Raw genomic sequence first — 23550 nt, forward strand, 5'->3', positions numbered from 1 at the left:
AACAGGAAGTAACACACACACACACACACACACAGCGTAGATAAAGCTGATTTCCTGTAAATGAGAGGGGAGGAACCACATGGACCAGGTGATCCAGGTACATGAGGACAGGGAGGGTGAAAGTGTCCAGTGTCAGTTCAAACTCCATTCTGAGTCGACAGTCGGGAGGAAGGAGGAAAAGTGAAGGCTGAGGCAGGGTGAGTGTTGATCCAACACTTTCATTATTTCACTGTCAAAGTCTCTGAGTCCGTTTTCTCCCTGTGGAGAATTATTTTTTGGCAAAAAAACAAAAAAACATAAATACAGCTGTATTTCTTGTTTTCTGTTCTTACTGACAAAACAAAGTTACCACTCAATGTTTCGTTTTCATTGGTGGGTGGGCCTTCAGCGCTCCCTGGCTTCTGATTGGCTAGTGTGCTCTGCACCCTTCAAAATGATGGTTCTACCTGTTTGTCTTGAGACAGTGCAGATATATTGCGAAACAGACAGACAGACAGACAGACAGACAGGGCTACGTTACGATCACAGACCAGTCTTGTATTGGTGGCTATGAGTCAATTTCATTTATAGAGTCCCAAATCACAACAGAAGGAGGACCTCAGGACACTTTTCGTATAGAGCAGGTCTAGACCAGAATCTTATTGTCAATTTCTTCTTCATTCCCCAGATGTAGGCGATGATTCGATGATGGAAGGAGACTCCGCTGATACTGACTTTTCACATAATATTCTTTATTTGCATCAAAGATCAGGATCAACAGGCATGCGCATCTTGACCTGTACAGCACCCGTAGCCGAATCAGTACTGCTGCCTCGAACACTGTTCAACCTCGTCCTTTATACATTTAGGCATACATAGGGTCCTACTATAACTCATGAATCTATAAACTTATATTTCCCTAGGGTCTCTCAGTACCCCAAAACCTATGATATACAAGTTATTTGGACAGCAGTCTAGGGGTCAAGGAAAAGAGACCTCTATCGCATAACTCCCACATTCCAAGGGAGACACCCAAACAATAATGAATCTTATCAGTATGGGGCCCCAACATCTGCTAGTTATTTACCTGGAACATTGCATACGTGACAACTTTGTACTGCATACCATTTTATGAAAAGACTACTTTTATGATTAGTATCAAATAATACACATCAATCTCTACAACATTATTACACAGACCCAACAGTTCCCACCATGAGCAAGCACTTGGCGACGGCGGCAAGGAAAAACTACCTTTAACAGACAGAGAGAAAGAGAGGGGGGGTCCACATAGAGTGATGGTAATGGTCATGTCTATCCTGAAAATGAATGCACTTCCGTAAGTTTTCCTCAGGATGTGCTGTGGAGAGTACAGTCTGTTGTTAATGATCAGGAAGAAGGTAGTTACAAGAAATGACCAGCAGGTGTCGCGCTGTGAGAAGCTCGTAGTTGTCATGTCGACTCCAGCAGACTGACTACATCTGTACTTTGCCAAATCGCTGAGTCAGAAAAAACGGGGCATTGGAGCTTTGTAGCCCATATATTATCATTTAGCACAATTATGTCTGTAGCTGCTGTCCATGCATAACTTACCTGATGCGTATCTGTATGTTTGCCTGTGTTTAAACACGTGTTTAAATATACAATTGACACGTATTCAAACAGTATTTTAATTCATTCACAAGTTACCATCAACACTGAACACTGAGCATCAAACAGGCTTTTAAAATAAAGACGTGGAAATGGAAAATCTGTCCAGCCACATCTGTGCACACAGGAGGCTCTCACAGCGCGACACCTGCTGGTCATTTCTTGTAACTGCCTTTGACGTGTCCGCTGTCGGTCCTATGCCGCTGTTCTTCCTGATTATTAAGAACAGACTTTAAAACTTACTAAAGCACTTTCATTTTCGAAACATACATGATGCGTTATGGTCACTCAGCCGCACATGAACATGCAACACAGTAAAACGCTGCAGCACCAACAGAACATTTTCTGTGATTTTTTTTTTGTTCTAGTCATTGTAGGTCATAAAACAAAATTATCTGCGGCACCTGTCAGTAAAAGCATAATACTACATTGTTATTCAATTATAGTCAATTATTAAAGGCTGAAGGGCATCATAAATTAATATTATTACCATTACTCTATATCTCTTTGTGGAACTTGCATTGTGCTACTTTATGTTCTCCACTCTCTATTTCTCTCTCAGCCCAACTGGGAACTCTTGGGTCTCTGTAAATAATATTACGAAGAGTCTGGTCGAGACCTGCTCTGTATGAAAAGTGCCCTAGGATAATGTCTTTTATGATTTGGCGATATATAAATAAAATTGAATGATAGCCACCAACACAAATGTGGTCTGTGATCGTAACGCAGCCCTGTCTGTCTGTCTTTCTGTCTGTTTATGTTTCGCAATATATCTGTTTTTGTGTTGACACTGCACTGTCTAAAGGCAAAGAGGTAGAACTTTTATTTTGAAGAAAACAGCGCAAACACAATTGATAGAGCACACTAGCCAATCAGAAGCAAGGGAGCGCTGAAGGCCCACCCACCAAAGAAAACGAAACATTGAGTGGTAACTTTGTTTTGTCAGCAAAAACAGAAAACAAGAAATCCTGCTGAATTTGTGTTTTTTGTCCAAAATTTAAAACAACGAAAAAACGGCCTGTTTCCGGTTTCTGTCTGAGTCAAATGCATCAAAACACAAACGGTTAAAACGTGCCTTGGTCATTAAACACATTAAACCTGCTGTAACCCAAGAAAACAAGCCCAGATTTCAAGAGAAGTGACAGGTGGAGAGCTGCCTGCTTTTATTTTACTGTATATGTGACACACTGAATGATGAAAACGTCCATCCAGGTGCCAGAGTACTTTACTGTACTGAAATACAACCAGAAGAAGACAGCTTTGGATAAATCACGGCTTCTTCTGCTGTTATCCTGACTGTCCACTGTTGCGACTGCGCTGACTTCCTTATTCTCAACAAGGATTTACGGCCAGTCACTCACGTACCAAAGCCGCTGCCGCCATCTAGTGGCAACAGTGAATATCGCCCTGCAGGTAAAGGAGGTGAGATTTCCACTGTTTGGAAGTGACTCAAGGCATTTTAAAAGATACTAAAAAGAATAACTAATGATGGGGGGGATCTGACATAATAATAATTCTGTTCATAATGTTAGCCACTAAAATGTCCAGGGTGCCACATATACTGTGTGTGTGTGTGTGTGTGTGTGTGTGTGTGTGTGTGTGTGTGTGTGCGTGTGTGTGTGTGTGTTACTTCCTGTTGTCTCAGTCTTGTTTGTGACTCTTGAACAGACTTGTTTGTCTTGATTCTTGTGTTCTGAGCTCACAGTCAGTGTCACTGTTTTACCTCTCAGAGCGACTGAAGTCCAGAAGATGAGTGTTTGTGTGGAGGAAGAGGAGGACAGAGCAGAGTCTCCAGCATCCAGCTGTCTGTCTATGAAGAGTGACTGGTCCAAAGATCATCCTCCAGACATCAGTAATGACCCTGGACCCTCAACCACAAAGTGAGAGAACTGCTTCATACCTTTGAACCTCCAAACTGTCGGCTAGAACCACATTTAGTGTGTTGAGGTCCGGCCTGTTACAGCTGCCGTGGTTCTTCAAACGTTAAGTTCTTCCCGGTTCCTCTGGCATTTCAGTGTATTGATACTTAACAATGAACATTTTGACTGTTAACTTTTACATATTTTAACCTCTTTGAGATTTAAAGAGATCAGCAATCAAAGGGCCGTGGTGGAGGAGAAAGGTGAGGTATAATGAGTCAGGAAACACACCATACAAACACCTCAATGAGCCACACTGCTGCACTGGGTGACATGTTCCTTCATTACCATGAACACACTCTCAGTAGTTTACTTTGACTCAGTCCCACACACACCATGCTGCTGCCAAAATACTCATTAGAGCACCAAATGTGGATTACTCCGCCGCTGAAAATAGTCCCCAACAAATGCACTATTTCCTCCTGTTTGTTTGATTAAAAACTACAGTGAGCAGCTGTTTCAGGAAATGATTGAGCCTTTTTAAAATGAAACTATGTATTTGTGAGAATTTATCTTCGGTAGGGTAGGGAAGTCAGCGAGCATTGAGAGACGTACTAACACACTGTTGGTTTTGGTCTTTTCATGGACTTTATTGTCAATAACAAAAATGTAGAATAATAGGATACAAATGCAACTACGCCAAACTGTGTCTTTGTCAGTTAAACAACGTCATGGTGAAATGAAGCCGGCAGCAGGATGTGGTGTTTTCCTCACTCACAATAGGCCTCCTTGTGTGTAATGAACCTGAAGTCAAGGAAAGACGCAATATAGGCAAAAAGTGCAGACACATCAGCAGCCATTTGTTTTGTTTCCATTTCATTTTTCCCAGGGCATCAGGGGGGGGAGGATTGCTAACAGGTTGGGATCCAGATGTTGACACAGTCGAGCTGAGGTCGAGGATACAGGATGCTATTGTTAGGCAAATGGACACTGGCAGTGTAGGGGTCACAGGCAGAGACTTTATCAGTGATTTATACTGAATAATATGAATACAAACATTTTGCTGTTTGCAGAGGTCAGTACCACAGACAGAGAGCAGAGTCTCCAGCATCCAGCTGTCTGTCTATGAAGAGCGACTGCTCCAAAGATCATCCTCCACACTTCAGTAATGACCCTGGACCCTCAACCACAAAGTGAGAGAACTGCTTCATACCTTTGAACCTCCAAACTGTCGGCTAGAACCACATTTAGTGTGTTGAGGTCCGGCCTGTTACAGCTGCCGTGGTTCTTCAAACGTTAAGTTCTTCCCGGTTCCTCTGGCATTTCAGTGTACCACAAAGTGAGAGACTGTTTCTTCTGTAAACTGACCTGAAGGAAACAGATACCAGCGGCCAGATTCATTAAACTTTAAAGCAGTGCATGCTCATGTTATTTCCTTATCAATCTCAATCTTTGAGAATGTTGAAGAACATTCACAAGCTTGATTTCCACAGTTAGCCGTTGGCGGATTCAGGCATGTCAACACCAGCCCCCCATGTTGGAGATGACACTTATTTATTAAGGATTTATCTGCGCCTTCAAGTAGAAGTCACAGTAAAGATGTGTATCGAAGAATGCAGAGAAAGCAGCAGAGACGGAGAGAAATACATGTTTAGAAAATCAATTGACGGGCGCTGAAACATGTTTATGGCAGCAAGACAGCTGACAGAGTGACATTTTAGTTACAAAGAAATGTCTTTACAGAGAGAAGAAGAAACGTGGTGTTTCTGTGGAGGAGCAGCTGTCCTGCTGTGCCTTGTGTCAGGACGTCCTGAAGGATCCGGTGTCTACCAGCTGTGGACACCGGTTCTGCCGACAGTGCGTCACCTCATACTGGGAGCAGTCTGGTTCATCAGGAGACTCCTCCTGTCCCCAGTGTGGAGAAAGATCCAGAACAAGAGCTGGACCGCAAACAACCAGTCAGACCAGCACTGTACAAAGTAAGACTGGACATCTGTCTGCTGATGTCATCGTGTCTGAAAACAGGATTGAGATTTGCTGTGTTGTACAGCAGAGACATGAAAGCTCTTTCCACAACTCACAGAATTTAAAACCCTTTCTTTATTTTTTTGTATTGTTTTAATGTTGGTCATGAATATAATCACCAGATTCTCAAAATCTTTTTCTTTAGCCTCACATTTTTCTTCTCTTCCAGGAGATCGTGGTCTGCAGGAGGTTTTAGGTGAACATAAGATCATTCTGAGGAGGAGATGTGAACGTGTGACTGAAGGAAGTGATGAAGCAGGAAGTGGAACCCTCCTCAACAAGATCTACACGGAGCTCTACATCACAGAGGGACAGAGTGAAGAGGTTAATACCCAACATGAGGTGAGGCAGCTTGAGACGGCTTCCAGGATGGAGACCCTCCATGACGCTCCAATCAAGTGCCACGACATCTTCAAAGCCTTACCTGGCCAACAGAGACGCATCAGAGTGGTTCTGACCAACGGCGTCGCTGGCGTTGGGAAAACCTTCTCAGTGCAGAAGTTCACTCTGGACTGGGCAGAGGGCTCGGAAAACCAAGATGTCAGTCTGGTGGTTCTGCTTTCGTTCAGGGAGCTGAACTTGATCAGAGATGAGCGGTACAGTCTTCTCACGCTGCTCCATGTTTTCCATCCAACATTACAGAAGGTCACAGCTGAGAAGCTCGCTGTCTGTAAACCTTTGTTCATCTTTGACGGCCTGGATGAAAGCAGACGTTCATTGGATTTCCACAACGACGAGGTTGTGTCTGATGTCACACAGAAGTCCTCAGTCAACGTTCTGTTGACAAACCTCATCAAGGGGAACCTGCTTCCCTCGGCTCTCGTCTGGATAACTTCCCGACCTGCAGCAGCCAATCAGATCCCTCTGCAATGTGTCGACAGGGTGACAGAAGTACGAGGCTTCACTGACGCCCAGAAGGAGGAGTACTTCAGGAGGAGATCCAGTGATGAAGAGCTGTCCGGCAGAATCATCTCACACGTCAAGACATCCAGGAGCCTCCACATCATGTGTCTAATCCCAGTCTTCTGCTGGATCACTGCTACCGTCCTGGACCACATGTTGACTACCGACCAGAGAGGAGAGCTGCCCAAGACCCTGACTGACATGTACTCACACTTCCTGCTGGTTCAGACAAAGAGGAAGAAGCAGAAGTATGATGAGGGACGTGGGAGGAGTCCGCAGGAGCTGAAGGAGGCTGACAGGGAGGTTCTTCTGAAGCTGGGGAGGCTGGCGTTTGAACATCTGGAGAAAGGAAACATCATGTTCTACCAAGAAGACCTGGAGCAGTGCGGTCTTGATGTCACGGAGGCCTTGGTGTACTCAGGAGTGTGTACAGAGATCTTCAAAAGAGAGTGTGTGATCTTCCAGAAAACAGTCTACTGCTTTGTTCATCTGAGCGTTCAGGAGTTTCTGGCTGCCGTCTACATGTTCCACTGCTACGCCAACAGCAACGCAGAGGTACTGGAGGCTTTTCTAAAAGACTACAAATACAGGGACTCAAAATCAAAGTCTCCTCTCAAGAGGATTTCTAAGGTTTTTGGATACGATGATAACCTGGATGTCTTCCTGAGGAGCGCCATGGAGAAATCCCTTAAAAGTCAAAATGGCCACCTGGACCTGTTTGTCCGCTTCCTTCATGGCCTCACTCTGGAGTCCAACCAGAGACTATTAGGAGGCCTGCTGGGTCGGACAAAGAGCAGTTCAAGAAGCATCCAGAGAGCCATCAGCAGCCTGAAGGACATGAACAGTGATGATATCTCTCCTGACAGAAGCATCAACATCTTCCACTGTCTGATGGAGATGAACGACCAGTCAGTACATCAGGAGATCCAACAGTTCCTGAAGTCAAAGAACAGATCAGAGAAGGAACTCTCTGAGATCCACTGCTCAGCTCTGGCCTACATGCTGCAGATATCAGAGGAGGTTCTGGACGAGTTGGTCCTGAATGAGTACAACACGTCAGTGGAGGGACGACGGAGACTGATTCCAGCTGTGAGGAACTGCAGAAAGGCTCTGTAAGTCCAGATGTGATTAACATTATAAATCAGTGTAGATTAGCAGGTTAGTTCTTCAGATATACACACGCTATACAATTCTAGTTATTCTTAAAATGACGTTCTGCATGTTCATTGCAAAAAATATTTATCGTTGTATTTTGTCACAGATGCTCCTGAGCTGTTTCAAATGCTGAGTGCAAAAAAATTCAGTTTTTCATTTTACAGTTTTTTCTTCTATGAATGAGGTTGTGGTTGAGGTTTCATCACAACAGCATTTGATCACAACCAGTGCCGTCTCTTGCTATGTGCGGATTATGCAGTTGCTTAGGGCCCCCGAAGCCACAAGGAGACCCCCAAGCTGCCATTTTAGCCTTTTTTAATTTACTTTATTTTTTTAGAAATGAAAATGACCAGTCGCTCTTGGTAGAAAAGTGCCCATGTGTGCTGAGTGGAAGCACCTATATGCTGAAAATTAAAAAAGATTGGTTTGATGATTCTTTTTGTGCTAAAAAAGTTTTTCAGATGCTCAGAAAAGAATCATGACAACAAAACATCATGCAGTCGTCTGTCATGCACATCAACACATTAAATGATATTGATTATTATTATTATATACAGATCTAATGCTGTCGAGTGATTTGTTTAACTTCTGAACCGGTCGCCTATGGACGTTAATCTGACAGCAGCGGGTAGCTAGCAAAGAGAGCTCTTTCCCAACTGTATTTGTTCACTGAATCGTAAAAATGGTTTTCTAATCAAGATGACCTCATGCTAACTTTGTGGAGACATGGGATCAGGTCACAGTGACAGACTGTGGATGCTATGGAAGCCTAAATGTGCTACATTTTGTCTCCCTTCATCTGCAAGATTAAAGCAAAACAAAGATTGAAAGTCTGCAGGTATGAGAGAGAGTGATGAGAGTTATTATTTCAAACAAAGTGAGATGAGATTAGCTGAACCACTGATATGACGAGCAGATGTTAATCAAAACAGCATATATCAAACAGTTTTGACAATAAAACCATGAAGTAAACATAAAGTGTCCTCTTCCATAATAACATATTTTGTAATATATGTGTCATGACAGACTTTCTGACTGTGGAATCTCAGAGACTCACTGTGAAGTTGTGGCCTCGGCCCTGAAGTCCAACCCCTCCCATCTGAGAGAGCTGGACCTGAGTAAAAACAACCTGCAGGTTTCAGGAGTGAAGCTGCTGTCTGCTGGACTGGAGAGCCAAAACTGTAGACTGGAGACTTTGAGGTCAGTAGAGGGAGGAGTCAGTCTGTGCTGCTTTCAGCAGTATTGTACTAAACACAGCTAGTATCAAAGCAAAGATCCAGTATTTCCTGGTAGTGCATGTAGTTTTTTTGTATATAGTTGAGTAAATATTTTGTGTTTGACACCGTTTCAGTGGAGGAGTAGTAACTCAAAGAGGGATTTTGGTACTGAATAGTCTGTAACACCCACTTGATTTGGTTAACTCAGACTGCTGAAGCTTCATATTAGTTTCAGCTGAACTTATAAAGTCATTTCTTACAGTGTAGTTGTGTTAGTAAGGCACCACGTCACACTCGGTATAGACAGAATGATTACTAAGATGCATGATAACTCTTTTATGTACATATGACATGTGGCTGTTGTTTCAAGAAAGACTTGGACATGGACCTCTCCTTTGAATGGCATTTACCTACTAAGCTACCAAATACAGTAAGAAGAAGATCATGTCATGAATGAAATAATTAACAGTTTTTTAGTCCAACATGTCTGATTTGATAATGATCCTCTAAATGCAGACTTAACTGAGATCAGCACCATGTTATTATTGAGTGTCTATGTGTCATCAGGGCAAAATGTGTTCCTGGAGACACCTTCTGCAGCCGGAGCTGTCACAGAAGCGGTTTTGAGTACTTTGCCAGGTGTTTATATGTGGACTGAAGTTGTCAACGTGATAGCGTCACAACCGTGAAAGATGCAGTCACAAAACATTACAAGATGGATGTGGTCCGAGCAAGGGCGGGGGCGATTGACATTCTAAACCTTCATCAGCTCTGAACGGATTATTAAACACTGAATGATTTCAAGCAGGAACATTGTCTTCTAAAGTTACATCATTTATTCTTTATTCAGATTGAGGGGCTGCAGGTTGTCAGAGATCAGCTGTGCTTCTGTGGCCTCAGCTCTGAAGTCCAACCCCTCCCATCTGAGAGAGCTGGAGCTGAGTGACAACAAGCTGCAGGATTCAGGAGTGAAGCTGCTGTGTGGTTTTCTGGAGAGTCCACACTGTAGACTGGAGACTCTGAGGTCAGTTCACTGACTCTCTGCTTCTATTGTAGATCTGATATGTTTAATTAACAGTTGAACCTAATTTATGTTCAGACATAACTTACATCCATAAAGTTGTAAATGTCCTTTTGTTCATATTTCCATGTTTCTGAAGTCACAACAGACTTCTGTATCTTAAAGAAACTGTAGAACATGTTTCCACTGTTAGTTGTTCAAGTAAATGAATGTTTATGATTGTTGGTAAATGGTCACATCTGTATACAGAAGATCCTCTGAACTAATCTTTGTTTTCAATTGATGAAGTTTACTTTCTGAAGTAGAACTATTTCTTTGATGATGTTAACTACAATATATTTTGACAAATAATGTCTGATCAGTGATATTGATCCTTCAGAACACACACACACACACACACACACACACACACACACACACACACACACACACACACACACGAGAACACAGAGATCCATGCATATTTCCAAATGCAGCTGTTTAAAGGATCAATATAGTATTTGTAGTTCCAGACTTGACTGAGATCAGCAGCATGTTATTAATCTGTGTTGACATGAATAGGTGTGTGAATGTTGTGGTGACATTTGGTGGATGTGTGTAGAAGGCTGACATCATGATGATCCACAATAACACAATGACAAAGTCTCTCTACTCATTTGAGGGAAAAGCTCATTGATTAGGACAAAGTCATGTTGAGCTACACATTTCAAACCTGAACACATCTGATTGGATTGTAAATAGATTTTTATCTTCATCATTTGTTCTTTATTCAGATTGAGGGGCTGCAGTTTGTCAGAGATCAGCTGTGCTTCTGTGGCCTCAGCTCTGAAGTCCAACCCCTCCCATCTGAGAGAGCTGGAGCTGAGTGAGAACTACTACATGCAGGATTCAGGAGTGAAGCTGCTGTGTGGTTTTCTGGAGAGTCCACACTGTAGACTGGAGACTCTGAGGTCAGACACCATGTTTAACTTCTGTGCTGAGATTAATATGATGTGAAAGTTGTGGCGACACTAAACTGCAGACATAAGGCTGATATTATACTGATCCACACTGAGTATCTTCATGCTGAAGTCCATTTTCTTCTTCTGTGGTTTAGTCCATTGACTGTGGCAGAGCAACGTTGAGCTACACATTTAAAACCTCAATATAACAAGAAAAACACACACTGGATAATTCACTCTGGACCTCTTCAACTCTCCATTTTCTCCTTGAATTCTCGTGTCATGTTGTTTTCTTTTTAAAATCAATCATAATATAGCATAAATGAATAATCTCTATTTCAGCTGTCAGACAATAACAAATATATTCAGTGTTTTCTATTTCCAACATCTTTATGAAGCTGTATGATGCTCATACTGACTGAATAGTTTAATCTGAAGAAGCTTTGAATTTCTGACTCCACTTTTCCTAAAAGAAATATTGTGGATGTCTTTTGTTCACATTTCTCCAAAATTCCTCCCGACACATTTGTCCTCTTTGGAAACTTTGGGATCTTGAGTGGAATCTTAAATCAGTTTCTGTGGGTTTTTCTTTGTGTTTGGCTGCACAACATGAGTTTGTATAGATGGAGCCACTGGTGGAGCTGACAGCGTTTAAGAGGTGAAGTCACGACGTCTCTATTGACGTAGCAGCACGTTGTCATTAATATTAATGAGAGCTCTTTTTCACTTTTTGTATTTGACAGTTTTGAACCTGCATCCTGTTGGGTTCAGGTGTTTGGAGTTTCCATTTTCTAAACTTCTACATTCTAAACCTTCTTCAGCTCTGAACGGATTATTAAACACTGAATGATTTCAAGCAGGAACATTGTCTTCTGAAGTTACATCATTTATTCTTTATTCAGATTGAGGGGCTGCAGTTTGTCAGAGATCAGCTGTGCTTCTGTGGCCTCAGCTCTGAAGTCCAACCCCTCCCATCTGAGAGAGCTGGAGCTGAGTGACAACAAGCTGCAGGATTCAGGAGTGAAGCTGCTGTGTGGTTTTCTGGAGAGTCCACACTGTAGACTGGAGACTCTGAGGTCAGTTCACTGACTCTCTGCTTCTATTGTAGATCTGATATGTTTAATTAACAGTTGAACCTAATTTATGTTCAGACATAACTTACATCCATAAAGTTGTACATGTCCTTTTGTTCATGTTTCCATGTTTCTGAAGTCACAACAGACTTCTGTATCTTAAAGAAACTGTAGAACATGTTTCCACTGTTAGTTGTTCAAGTAAATGAATGTTTATGATTGTTGGTAAATGGTCACATCTGTATACAGAAGATCCTCTGAACTAATCTTTGTTTTCAATTGATGAAGTTTACTTTCTGAAGTAGAACTATTTCTTTGATGATGTTAACTTCAAAATATTTTGACAAATAATGTCTGATCAGTGATATTGATCCTTCAGAACACACACACACACACACACACACACACACACACACACACACACACTCACACACACACACACACACACACACACACACACACGAGAACACAGAGATCCATGCATATTTCCAAATGCAGCTGTTTAAAGGATCAATATAGTATTTGTAGTTCCAGACTTGACTGAGATCAGCAGCATGTTATTAATCTGTGTTGACATGAATAGGTGTGTGAATGTTGTGGTGACATTTGGTGGATGTGTGTAGAAGGCTGACATCATGATGATCCACAATAACACAATGACAAAGTCTCTCTACTCATTTGAGGGAAAAGCTCATTGATTAGGACAAAGTCATGTTGAGCTACACATTTAAACCCTGAACACATCTGATTGGATTGTAAATAGATTTTTATCTTCATCATTTATTCTTTATTCAGATTGAGGGGCTGCAGGTTGTCAGAGATCAGCTGTGCTTCTGTGGCCTCAGCTCTGAAGTCCAACCCCTCCCATCTGAGAGAGCTGGACCTGAGTGACAACAAGCTGCAGGATTCAGGAGTGAAGCTGCTGTGTGGTTTTCTGGAGAGTCCACACTGTAGACTGGAGACTCTGAGGTCAGACACCATGTTTAACTTCTGTACTGAGATTAATATGATGTGAAAGTTGTGGCGACACTAAACTGCAGACATAAGGCTGATATTATACTGATCCTCACTGAGTATCTTCATGCTGAAGTCCATTTTCTTCTTCTGTGGTTTAGTCCATTGACTGTGGCAGAGCAACGTTGAGCTACACATTTAAAACCTTAATATAAGAAGAAAAACACACACTGGATAATTCACTCTGGACCTCTTCAACTCTCCATTTTCTCCTTGAATTCTCGTGTCATGTTGTTTTCTTTTTAAAATCAATCATAATATAGTATAAATGAATAATCTCTATTTCAGCTGTCAGACAATAACAAATATATTCAGTGTTTTCTATTTCCAACATCTTTATGAAGCTGTATGATGCTCATACTGACTGAATAGTTTAAACTGAAGAAGCTTTGAATTTCTGACTCCGCTTTTCCTAAAAGAAATATTGTGGATGTCTTTTGTTCACATTTCTCCAAAATTCCTCCCGACACATTTGTCCTCTTTGGAAACTTTGGGATCTTGAGTGGAATCTTAAATCAGTTTCTGTGGGTTTTTCTTTGTGTTTAGCTGCACAACATGAGTTTGTATAGATGGAGCCACTGGTGGAGCTGACAGCGTTTAAGAGGTGAAGTCACGACGTCTCTATTGACGTAGCAGCACGTTGTCATTAATATTAATGAGAGCTCTTTTTCACTTTTTGTATTTTACAGTTTTGAACCTGCATCCTGTTGGGTTCAGGTGTTTGGAGTTTCCATTTTCTAAACTTCTACATTCTAAACCTTCTTCAGCTCTGAACGGATTATTAAACACTGAATGATTTCAAGCAGGAACATTGTCTTCTGAAGTTACATCATTTATTCTTTATTCAGATTGAGAGACTGCATGATGTCAGAGATCAGCTGTGCTTCTGTGGCCTCAGCTCTGAAGTCCAACCCCTCCCATCTGAGAGAGCTGGAGCTGAGTGACAACGAGCTGCAGGATTCAGGAGTGAAGCTGCTGTGTGGTTTTCTGGAGAGTCCACACTGTAGACTGGAGACTCTGAGGTCAGTTCACTGACTCTCTGCTTCTATTGTAGATCTGATATGTTTAATTAACAGTTGAACCTAATTTATGTTCAGACATAACTTACATCCATAAAGTTGTAAATGTGCTTTTGTTCATATTTCCATGTTTCTGAAGTCACAACAGACTTCTGTATCTTAAAGAAACTGTAGAACATGTTTCCACTGTTAGTTGTTCAAGGAAATGAATGTTTATGATTTTTGGTAAATGGTCACATCTGTATACAGAAGATCCTCTGAACTAATCTTTGTTTTCAATTGATGAAGTTTACTTTCTGAAGTAGAACTATTTCTTTGATGATGTTAACTACAATACATTTTGACAAATAATGTCTGATCAGTGATATTGATCCTTCAGAACACACACACACACACACACACACGAGAACACAGAGATCCATGCATATTTCCAAATGCAGCTGTTTAAAGGATCAATATAGTATTTGTAGTTCCAGACTTGACTGAGATCAGCAGCATGTTATTAATCTGTGTTGACATGAATAGGTGTGTGAATGTTGTGGTGACATTTGGTGGATGTGTGTAGAAGGCTGACATCATGATGATCCACAATAACACAATGACAAAGTCTCTCTACTCATTTGAGGGAAAAGCTCATTGATTAGGACAAAGTCATGTTGAGCTACACATTTAAACCCTGAACACATCTGATTGGATTATTAATAGATTTTTATCTTCATCATTTATTCTTTATTCAGATTGTGGGGCTGCATGATGTCAGAGATCAGCTGTGCTTCTGTGGCCTCAGCTCTGAAGTCCAACCCCTCCCATCTGAGAGAGCTGGACCTGAGTGACAACAAGCTGCAGGATTCAGGAGTGAAGCTGCTGTGTGGTTTTCTGGAGAGTCCACACTGTAGACTGGAGACTCTGAGGTCAGACACCATGTTTAACTTCTGTACTGAGATTAATATGATGTGAAAGTTGTGGCGACACTAAACTGCAGACATAAGGCTGATATTATACTGATCCACACAGAGTATCTTCATGCTGAAGTCCATTTTCTTCTTCTGTGGTTTAGTCCATTGACTGTGGCAGAGCAACGTTGAGCTACACATTTAAAACCTCAATATAACAAGAAAAACACACACTGGATAATTCACTCTGGACCTCTTCAACTCTCCATTTTCTCCTTGAATTCTCGTGTCATGTTGTTTTCTTTTTAAAATCAATCATAATATAGCATAAATGAATAATCTCTATTTCAGCTGTCAGACAATAACAAATATATTCAGTGTTTTCTATTTCCAACATCTTTATGAAGCTGTATGATGCTCATACTGACTGAATAGTTTAATCTGAAGAAGCTTTGAATTTCTGACTCCACTTTTCCTAAAAGAAATATTGTGGATGTCTTTTCTTCACATTTCTCCAAAATTCCTCCCGACACATTTGTCATCTTTGGAAACTTTGGGATCTTGAGTGGAATCTTAAATCAGTTTCTGTGGGTTTTTCTTTGTGTTTAGCTGCACAACATGAGTTTGTATAGATGGAGCCACTGGTGGAGCTGACAGCGTTTAAGAGGTGAAGTCACGACGTCTCTATTGACGTAGCAGCACGTTGTCATTAATATTAATGAGAGCTCTTTTTCACTTTTTGTATTTTACAGTTTTGAACCTGCATCCTGTTGGGTTCAGGTGTTTGGAGTTTCCATTTTCTAAACTTCTACATTCTAAACCTTCTTCAGCTCTGAACGGATTATTAAACACTGAATGATTTCAAGCAGGAACATTGTCTTCTGAAGTTACATCATTTATTCTTTATTCAGATTGAGGGGCTGCAGTTTGTCAGAGATCAGCTGTGCTTCTGTGGCCTCAGCTCTGAAGTCCAACCCCTCCCATCTGAGAGAGCTGGAGCTGAGTGACAACAAGCTGCAGGATTCAGGAGTGAAGCTGCTGTGTGGTTTTCTGGAGAGTCCACACTGTAGACTGGAGACTCTGAGGTCAGTTCACTGACTCTCTGCTTCTATTGTAGATCTGATATGTTTAATTTACAGTTGAACCTAATTTATGTTCAGACATAACTTACATCCATAAAGTTGTAAATGTCCTTTTGTTCATATTTCCATGTTTCTGAAGTCACAACAGACTTCTGTATCTTAAAGAAACTGTAGAACATGTTTCCACTGTTAGTTGTTCAAGTAAATGAATGTTTATGATTTTTGGTAAATGGTCACATCTGTATACAGAAGATCCTCTGAACTAATCTTTGTTTTCAATTGATGAAGTTTACTTTCTGAAGTAGAACTATTTCTTTGATGATGTTAACTACAATATATTTTGACAAATAATGTCTGATCAGTGATATTGATCCTTCAGAACACACACACACACACACACACACACACACACACACACACATGAGAACACAGAGATCCATGCATATTTCCAAATGCAGCTGTTTAAAGGATCAATATAGTATTTGTAGTTCCAGACTTGACTGAGATCAGCAGCATGTTATTAATCTGTGTTGACATGAATAGGTGTGTGAATGTTGTGGTGACATTTGGTGGATGTGTGTAGAAGGCTGACATCATGATGATCCACAATAACACAATGACAAAGTCTCTCTACTCATTTGAGGGAAAAGCTCATTGATTAGGACAAAGTCATGTTGAGCTACACATTTAAACCCTGAACACATCTGATTGGATTGTAAATAGATTTTTTATCTTCATCATTTATTCTTTATTCAGATTGTGGGGCTGCATGTTGTCAGAGATCAGCTGTGCTTCTGTGGCCTCAGCTCTGAAGTCCAACCCCTCCCATCTGAGAGAGCTGGAGCTGAGAAACAACAAGCTGCAGGATTCAGGAGTGAAGCTGCTGTCTGATCTGAAGAAGAGTCCACACTGTAGACTGGAGACTCTGAGGTCAGTAGAGGCTTGGACTCAGTCCCTGCTGCTTTCAGCAGTTTTGTACTAAACACAGTTAGTATCAAAGCAAAGATCCAGTATTTCCTGTAAACCTCCAACCTTCTCAGTGGCGGCTTTCCTCAGTGAAGCTGTGAGAGGAGAATGGTGACCGGCTTCAGGATTGGACAGAAAGACACAGAGAGAGAGAGAACAGTCAGCCAATCAGATCAGCCAGAATCTTGTTGTGATCATGTGTTTGAGTTGATGTGAAGACGACTGTTGTTGTTGTGTTCATGTCTAACGGAATAAGAGCTGGATTACAGCTGACAGCATTACAAGATGTGTAGAGACAGCGGTCCTCATTCATCAAACTGTCCTACCATCAAACCTGATCTCAAAGTGTTTGTTCTCGCACTTCAACGCTAAACTATTGATCAGTTCATCTTTGTCACAGCTCTGAGATCAGTCTTTGCTGCATGTCGTCCTCTCTCTCTCCAGCCTTTCCTGTCTCTAAACAGGTGGTCTTTCCACAGACCAGAACCTCTGCTGAAGTCCAGTAATCACAGCTGATGTTTTGCTGTTTCGTCTTTGTATGAACATGTTGGACCTTTAACATCATATATTTATCTGTCCATTTGTCTTTGGTTTTGTCCAAATATGTTTTTTAACAGACTCCATATTTACACATTTGTCATGTAACATTTCAAAAGTAGACGATATGGTTTTCACAGCTTTGAACATTGACAGTAAATCCATCATTAAAGTGAGCAGTGAATATCTCTCTGTAATGATGCGTTCAGGGACTCTCAGCACTTTATCTCCCGTGTGTACTTCAGGGACTGGATGCGTAAAGTCTCTGCAGGTCTGTGAGCTTCCTGCTCAGTGTGTTCACTCCAATACGTTTACGTGAGAGCTGAAAGGAAGCTGGCTACGCTACACAGCCGCTCCACTTCTAGTCTGAACAGGACTGAAGTCCCTGCTGGTCTTCATGCTGGATGTGCTGCATCACTGACTGACAGCTGATGAAGGGGGTCTCTGTAAACACTGATTTATGACTCCTGCTCTCTGTCTTCTTCTCTCATCAGATGGAAGTGGGAGTGGTCAGAAAGGTGGTGGTGTTGAGCGGGTCAGCTGTGTCCTGATGATCCACAGAGGTTGAAGCAGCAGCACCAGCTTGTGTGTGGAGAGGCTCCGACTGGGCCATGCTACTGGGAGGTAGAGTGGAGAGGAGAGCTTCATCCAGCAGCGACTGACAGAGGAATCTCAACAAGTGGAGGTGACTCTCGGTGCTGCAGCCTGAACTGCTCTGAGATCAGCTCCACTGTCAGACACAATGTCTAGTCCACCATCCTCCCTGTGTATGTATCATCAGGGTATCTGGACTGCTCTGCTGCTGCTCTGTCCTTCTACACAGTCTCTGCAGACTCACTGAGACTCCTCCACTCCTCCTGCTCCACACGCAACCACTTCCTCCACCTGGACCTGGACCTGGACCTGAACCTGGACTTTATTCTTTTATTCATTCAGCTATTTGGAACCCAAACTTCTGTTCGTGACAACATAAACTGCAGATGAACACATTTAAAATGGATATTTCTGTTTTGATTTCTGTCACAGCTCCACCCGGTGGAACGATGGAGTGTTGCAGTTGATTTCCAAGTCTTTTTAAATAACAGTGGAAGTTGATATTGCATGTGTAAAGTTTGGGTATTACCACCAATACCAGCCTTCTCTCATATTTTAACAGATTTGCTTGTAACAAACAGAAAGAAGAAGATAAAACCTGAACAAAGTCTGGATTCAATCAAGGCTTCACTTCAGTTTCTCATCCGACTACAAACACATCATGTCTTTGTGGAATGTCAGCACCTAATATTTTATCTTGTATATTGTTAATGTACAAAAATGATGTTTGATTGTTACTCAATTCGAAGTACACACTGGAAAATAATCCTGACTCTCTGGTTTTGTTGGAAAACAAATAAATTGTGTTTTTTGAGGCCAAATGAAGAAGGGAGGAGGTCTATGGAAATAAATGATTGATATTTATATTCTGTGTCACGCTTCAGTGTTATTCAAAACATGCTGTTTGTCTTTCATGTTATCTATAATGTTCTGCTCATAATACTTGTATTACTTGTAATACAAATCTGCATGGCTTCTTTAAAGGTCCCACATTGTAGAAAGTGAGGTTCCATGTCTTGTTTGTTTATAAAGCAGATCTGGGTGCTGTATAAATCCTGTGAAAGTATCAAAACGCTCAGTCCACGGAGAAATGCACACAGGCCGTATTCACAAACTGAGCCTTTAAACGAGCCGTCAGGTTGTGATGTCACAACTATACAGTCAGCACACTCGGCCACGCCCCCAGCAGGTCATCTGATCCAGGTACAGCACCACCCACCAAGTACAGGGACGCTCATCCACCCGCTCAGTCAGTTATTGGACCACTGTGTGGTGTATCAAAGTACATATTTCTGGATGTTATGTAAAATTACATTCAAATACCCTCTTTTAGCTTCTTTCAGCTTTGAGCTTTTATTTTATGTGATTATCCAATCTTTTTACAGTAAATTCCTAAATATAATATTAAATATTTTTACAATGTAAAAAAAAATACGATCATCATGATAATAACTTTCAGACATTACTTTATATAAGTAGTCAGCAGTTGTCTCGGTGAACTATTCCGCAGCATTCTAAATAAAAGAACACTAGATTTCCTTGACGAATCACCCAGAGAAGTGGTGTTTGTCAGGGCTGCTCTTTATTTAATGTCTGTATATGTATGTATGAACTTGTTATTCAATTCTGTAAACATTTGAAGAGGATCTCTTTCAAAATACTTATTGTCCCAGCACAAATGCTCTTTGCAAAGTCACCTACAGTCACACGTGGACTAGAGCACAGGAGTTATGTATATATAACGACAAGTGAAATCCATGATAGCATGTGTGATAGCAGTTTTTCTTTCTTTGCCACTGGAGCGCGCCAATGGACCTTTTACAATGCATCCGGAAACTTTTATATCTTTACAGAAACAATGGCGCACTACAAAGACCTGATCACAAGTGCATGCAAATCTTTGGGACTGTTCAGTTAACAGGGGGGCTAAACAACAAGAAAGGTTCCCATCAGAAACTTTGGTGAGGAGACATGTGGTGCCTTTAATGTCGCCTCCAACGATGACTTGTTGATGCACCACAGGACAGAGGTGGGAGTAAATTAACTGACATAAATATTTCATGAGCCACCACAGAAACTCCAGCTTCCTTTGGTTGAAAGGTATGACGTCTTATCGCATGTCTCACAGACAGACTGGTCCTCATAACTCTGCTGCGTTTCATTCCAGACATCTTATCACATTGATTTACTGGATAACAGAAGCACACTCACTAAGAATGAGACAGGGGACGAGGACAACGGACAAATTCCAGCGTCTTATGGTCATATTTGTCACCAAACCAACAGTAATGCCTTTATTCTGACTATCTCAGAATCAGAATCAGAATCAGAAACTGTTTATTGCCAAGTAACATACATTACAAGGAATTTGCTGTGGTCTGAAGGTGCTAATGTTTTGATAACAAATAAGTAGAATATAAAAGCTAAAATAAGAATAAGAATAAAAATAAAAATAAGATAAGATAAATAACAACAGTGCAGTGACCAGAATAAAGTAAAGTGTCCAGTAGTGATGTGCGGATCGATCCTGAAATATCGATACCTCCGATACCGGATCTTTATGCTCTAAAATCGATTCTCAAATCAAAATATCGATACTTTTGATACTTAAGTCATTTGAGGTAAGGTATATCCTTAACAGGAACGCGTTGAAAAGTAACTAAACTATTGAGATGTTGTCTAAGTGACACGCGGTTGGTGGGACTACTTTTTCTTCCGCATGAGTAAGTGTGTCATGCGTAAGTGCAGCGGCACTCTGCTCCGTGCTCTCAGTCAGTCACAGTCTGTGGACACAATGGCAGAACGCAAACGGAGTCATGTGTGGAGCTATTTCAGCTCCACAAACAGCCAAGACGCGGTCTGTGACGTTTGTAGGAAAACAGTAAGAAGTTGTGTCAACACAACGAACCTCGTAAAACACCTCAGGTTAAATCACCACAGTGAATATGAAGCATACACAACGATGAGGCAGACAGAATGCATCTCAGTGTCCGCCTCAGGTGCTGCTGCCAGAACAAGAATTTATTTTAATGTTTTTATAATTGTACTATTTTTCTTTTTTTTCAGAGTTCGAAACACCATTTTCACATATTTTGTATGATTGTGTCCTCTGGTTTTTCTATTGTTGTATTAGTGCGACTATATTGTAAATGAGGCTGCTACCTCAATATACTTCAGAGTTTAAAATAAATAAATAAATAAATAAATTACTCTGCCTTGTATTCTTAAGGAAGCTATGATTTGAAATACACTACTTTTTTTAGATTTAAAAGACATATTAGGTGTAGTCGCATAAAATATCGGTATCGGTATCGGTATCGCCGATACCAGCCTGAATTTTACTCAGTATTGGATCGGAAAGGAAATCAGTGGTATCGAACATCACTAGTGTCCAGATAAAGTGTCCAGTAGGGGGTGGGTGCGTTAATGTAACGCAGTGGGGACAGGGGTGATGTACGTTAATATAACGTATAGCTTGTGGTAGTGTTCTGGGGGGGGGTCAGTGAGAGTTTGTCAGGTTGACTGCAGAGGGGAAGAAACTGTTTTTGTGGCGGGAGGTTTTGGTCCTGATGGACCGCAGCCTCCTGCCAGAGGGGAGGGGGTCGAACAGATGGTGTCCGGGGTGGGAGGGGTCGGCAGCGATCTTCCCTGCTCTCCTCAGGGTCCTGGAGGAGTACAGGTCCTGAAGAGATGGAAGGTTGCAGCCGATCACCCTCTCTGCAGAGCGGATGATACGCTGCAGTCTGCGTCTGTCCTTGGTGGAGGCAGCAGCGTACCAGACGGTGATGGAGGAGGTGAGGATGGACTCTATGATGGCAGTGTAGAAGTGAACCAGCATTTTTTGTGGCAGGTTAAACTTCCTCAGCTGCCTCAGGAAGTACATCCTCTGTTGGGCTTTCTTGATGACGGAGCTGATGTTCAGCTCCCACCGGAGGTCCTGGCTGATGATGGAGCCCAGGAAACGGAAGGACTCCACAGTGTCCGCTGCAGAGTCACACAGGGTGATGGGGGCGGGTGGGGCTGCGCTCTTCCTGAAGTCAACAACCATCTCCACTGTCTTTGAAGCGTTAAGCTCCAGGTTGTTGCTGTTGCACCAGGTCACCAGGTGGTCAATCTCCCACCTGTAGGCAGACTCATCCTCTCCAGAGATGAGTCCGATGAGGGTGGTGTCGTCCGCGAACTTCAGGAGCTTGACAGGCTGGTGACTGGAGGTGCAGCTGTTGGTGTACAGGGAGAAGAGTAGAGGAGAAAGAACGCAGCCTTGAGGGGAGCCGGTGCTGATCGTCCGCAAATCTGAGACGTGTTTCCCCAGCTTCACGTGCTGCTTCCTGTCAGACAGGAAATCTGTGATCCACCTGCAGGTGGGGTCAGGCACGTTCAACTGGGAGAGCTTGTCCTGAAGAAGAGCCGGGACGATCGTGTTGAAGGCAGAGCTGAAGTCCACAAACAGGATCCTGGCATAGGATCCTGCAGAGTCCAGGTGCTGGAGGATGAAGTGTAGAGCCAGGTTGACGGCGTCATCTACAGACCTGTTGGCTCTGTAGGCGAACTGCAGGGGGTCCAGTAGAGAGTCTGTGATGGATTTGAGGTGGGACAGGACCAGGCGTTCAAATGATTTCATGACCACAGAGGTCAGGGCGACGGGTCTGTAGTCATTTAATCCTGTGGGCCCTGGTTTTTTGGGGACGGGGATGATGGTGGAGGCCTTGAAGCAGGCTGGCACGTGGCATGTCTCCAGTGAGGTGTTGAAGATGTCCGTGAACACCGGAGACAGCTGATCGGCGCAGCGCTTCAGGCAGGATGGGGAGATGGAGTCTGGTCCAGCAGCTTTACGCGGGTTTTGTCTCTTGAAGAGCCTGTTCACATCTCTTTCAAGGACAGACAGAGGTGTCGATGCTGGAGGAGTGGGGGGCGCTGTGGGGGGCAGCTGTGGTGGTAGGAGGTGTGAGAGTTCAGCCCCAGGTGTGATGAGGGGGTTGGGGCTGTTGGGCTGGAGCTGGTGGGTGATGGTGTGGGGGATGGTGTCAGGACTGTCCCATTGTCTTTCAAAGCGACAGTAGAAGTCGTTGAGGCTGTTGGCGAGGCGTCGGTCGTTAGCAGAGTTGGGGGCTCTTGGCTTGTAGTTGGTGATCTGCCTGAGCCCCCTCCACACAGAAGCAGAGTCGTTGGAGGAGAACTGGTCTTGTAGTCTCTCTGAGTACAGTCGTTTAGCTTCCCTCACCGCCTTGCTAAACTTGTACTCGGCTTCCTTAAACTCTGCTCTGTTGCCACTCTTAAACGCCTCTTCCTTTTCCAGCCTCAGCTGTCGCAGTCTTGCTGTGAACCAGGGTTTGTCGTTGTTGTAACTCACCCTGGTCCGAGTTGGTACACAGCAGTCCTCACAGAAGCTGATATATGACGTCACAGCCTCTGTGTACTCATCCAGACTGTTGGTAGCAGTCCTGAAAACATCCCAGTCAGTACAGTCCAAACACGCCTTCAGGTCCTCTGCAGCTTCACTGGTCCACTTCTTCGAAGTTCTCACAACAGGCTTAGAAAGTTTTAATTTCTGCCTGTGTGTGGGAATCAGGTGGACCATGTCGTGGTCGGAGTGTCCCAGTGCAGCGCGGGTGACGGCGTGAA

At 42.6% G+C, this 23550-nt stretch overlaps 2 protein-coding genes across 2 annotated transcripts in view; one reads left to right on the forward strand and one right to left on the reverse strand.

The window, feature by feature from the left end:
- Positions 1-23550, reverse strand: part of LOC139286513 (NLR family CARD domain-containing protein 3-like) — a 103932-nt gene that overhangs the window by 2947 nt on the left and 77435 nt on the right. The gene's annotated exons all lie outside the window — the stretch shown is intronic.
- LOC139286515 (NLR family CARD domain-containing protein 3-like) lies at positions 136-7532 on the forward strand. The gene is made up of 6 exons (XM_070907336.1): positions 136-197; positions 2842-3051; positions 3360-3509; positions 4562-4681; positions 5232-5467; positions 5683-7532. Exons 3-6 carry the CDS (start codon positions 3379-3381, stop codon positions 7530-7532), a joined length of 2337 nt encoding a protein of 778 aa, XP_070763437.1. The 5' UTR covers positions 136-197; positions 2842-3051; positions 3360-3378.

This window comes from Enoplosus armatus, chromosome 6, assembly GCF_043641665.1.
Source record: "Enoplosus armatus isolate fEnoArm2 chromosome 6, fEnoArm2.hap1, whole genome shotgun sequence".
In the NCBI taxonomy this organism is placed as follows: Eukaryota; Metazoa; Chordata; class Actinopteri; order Centrarchiformes; family Enoplosidae; genus Enoplosus; species Enoplosus armatus.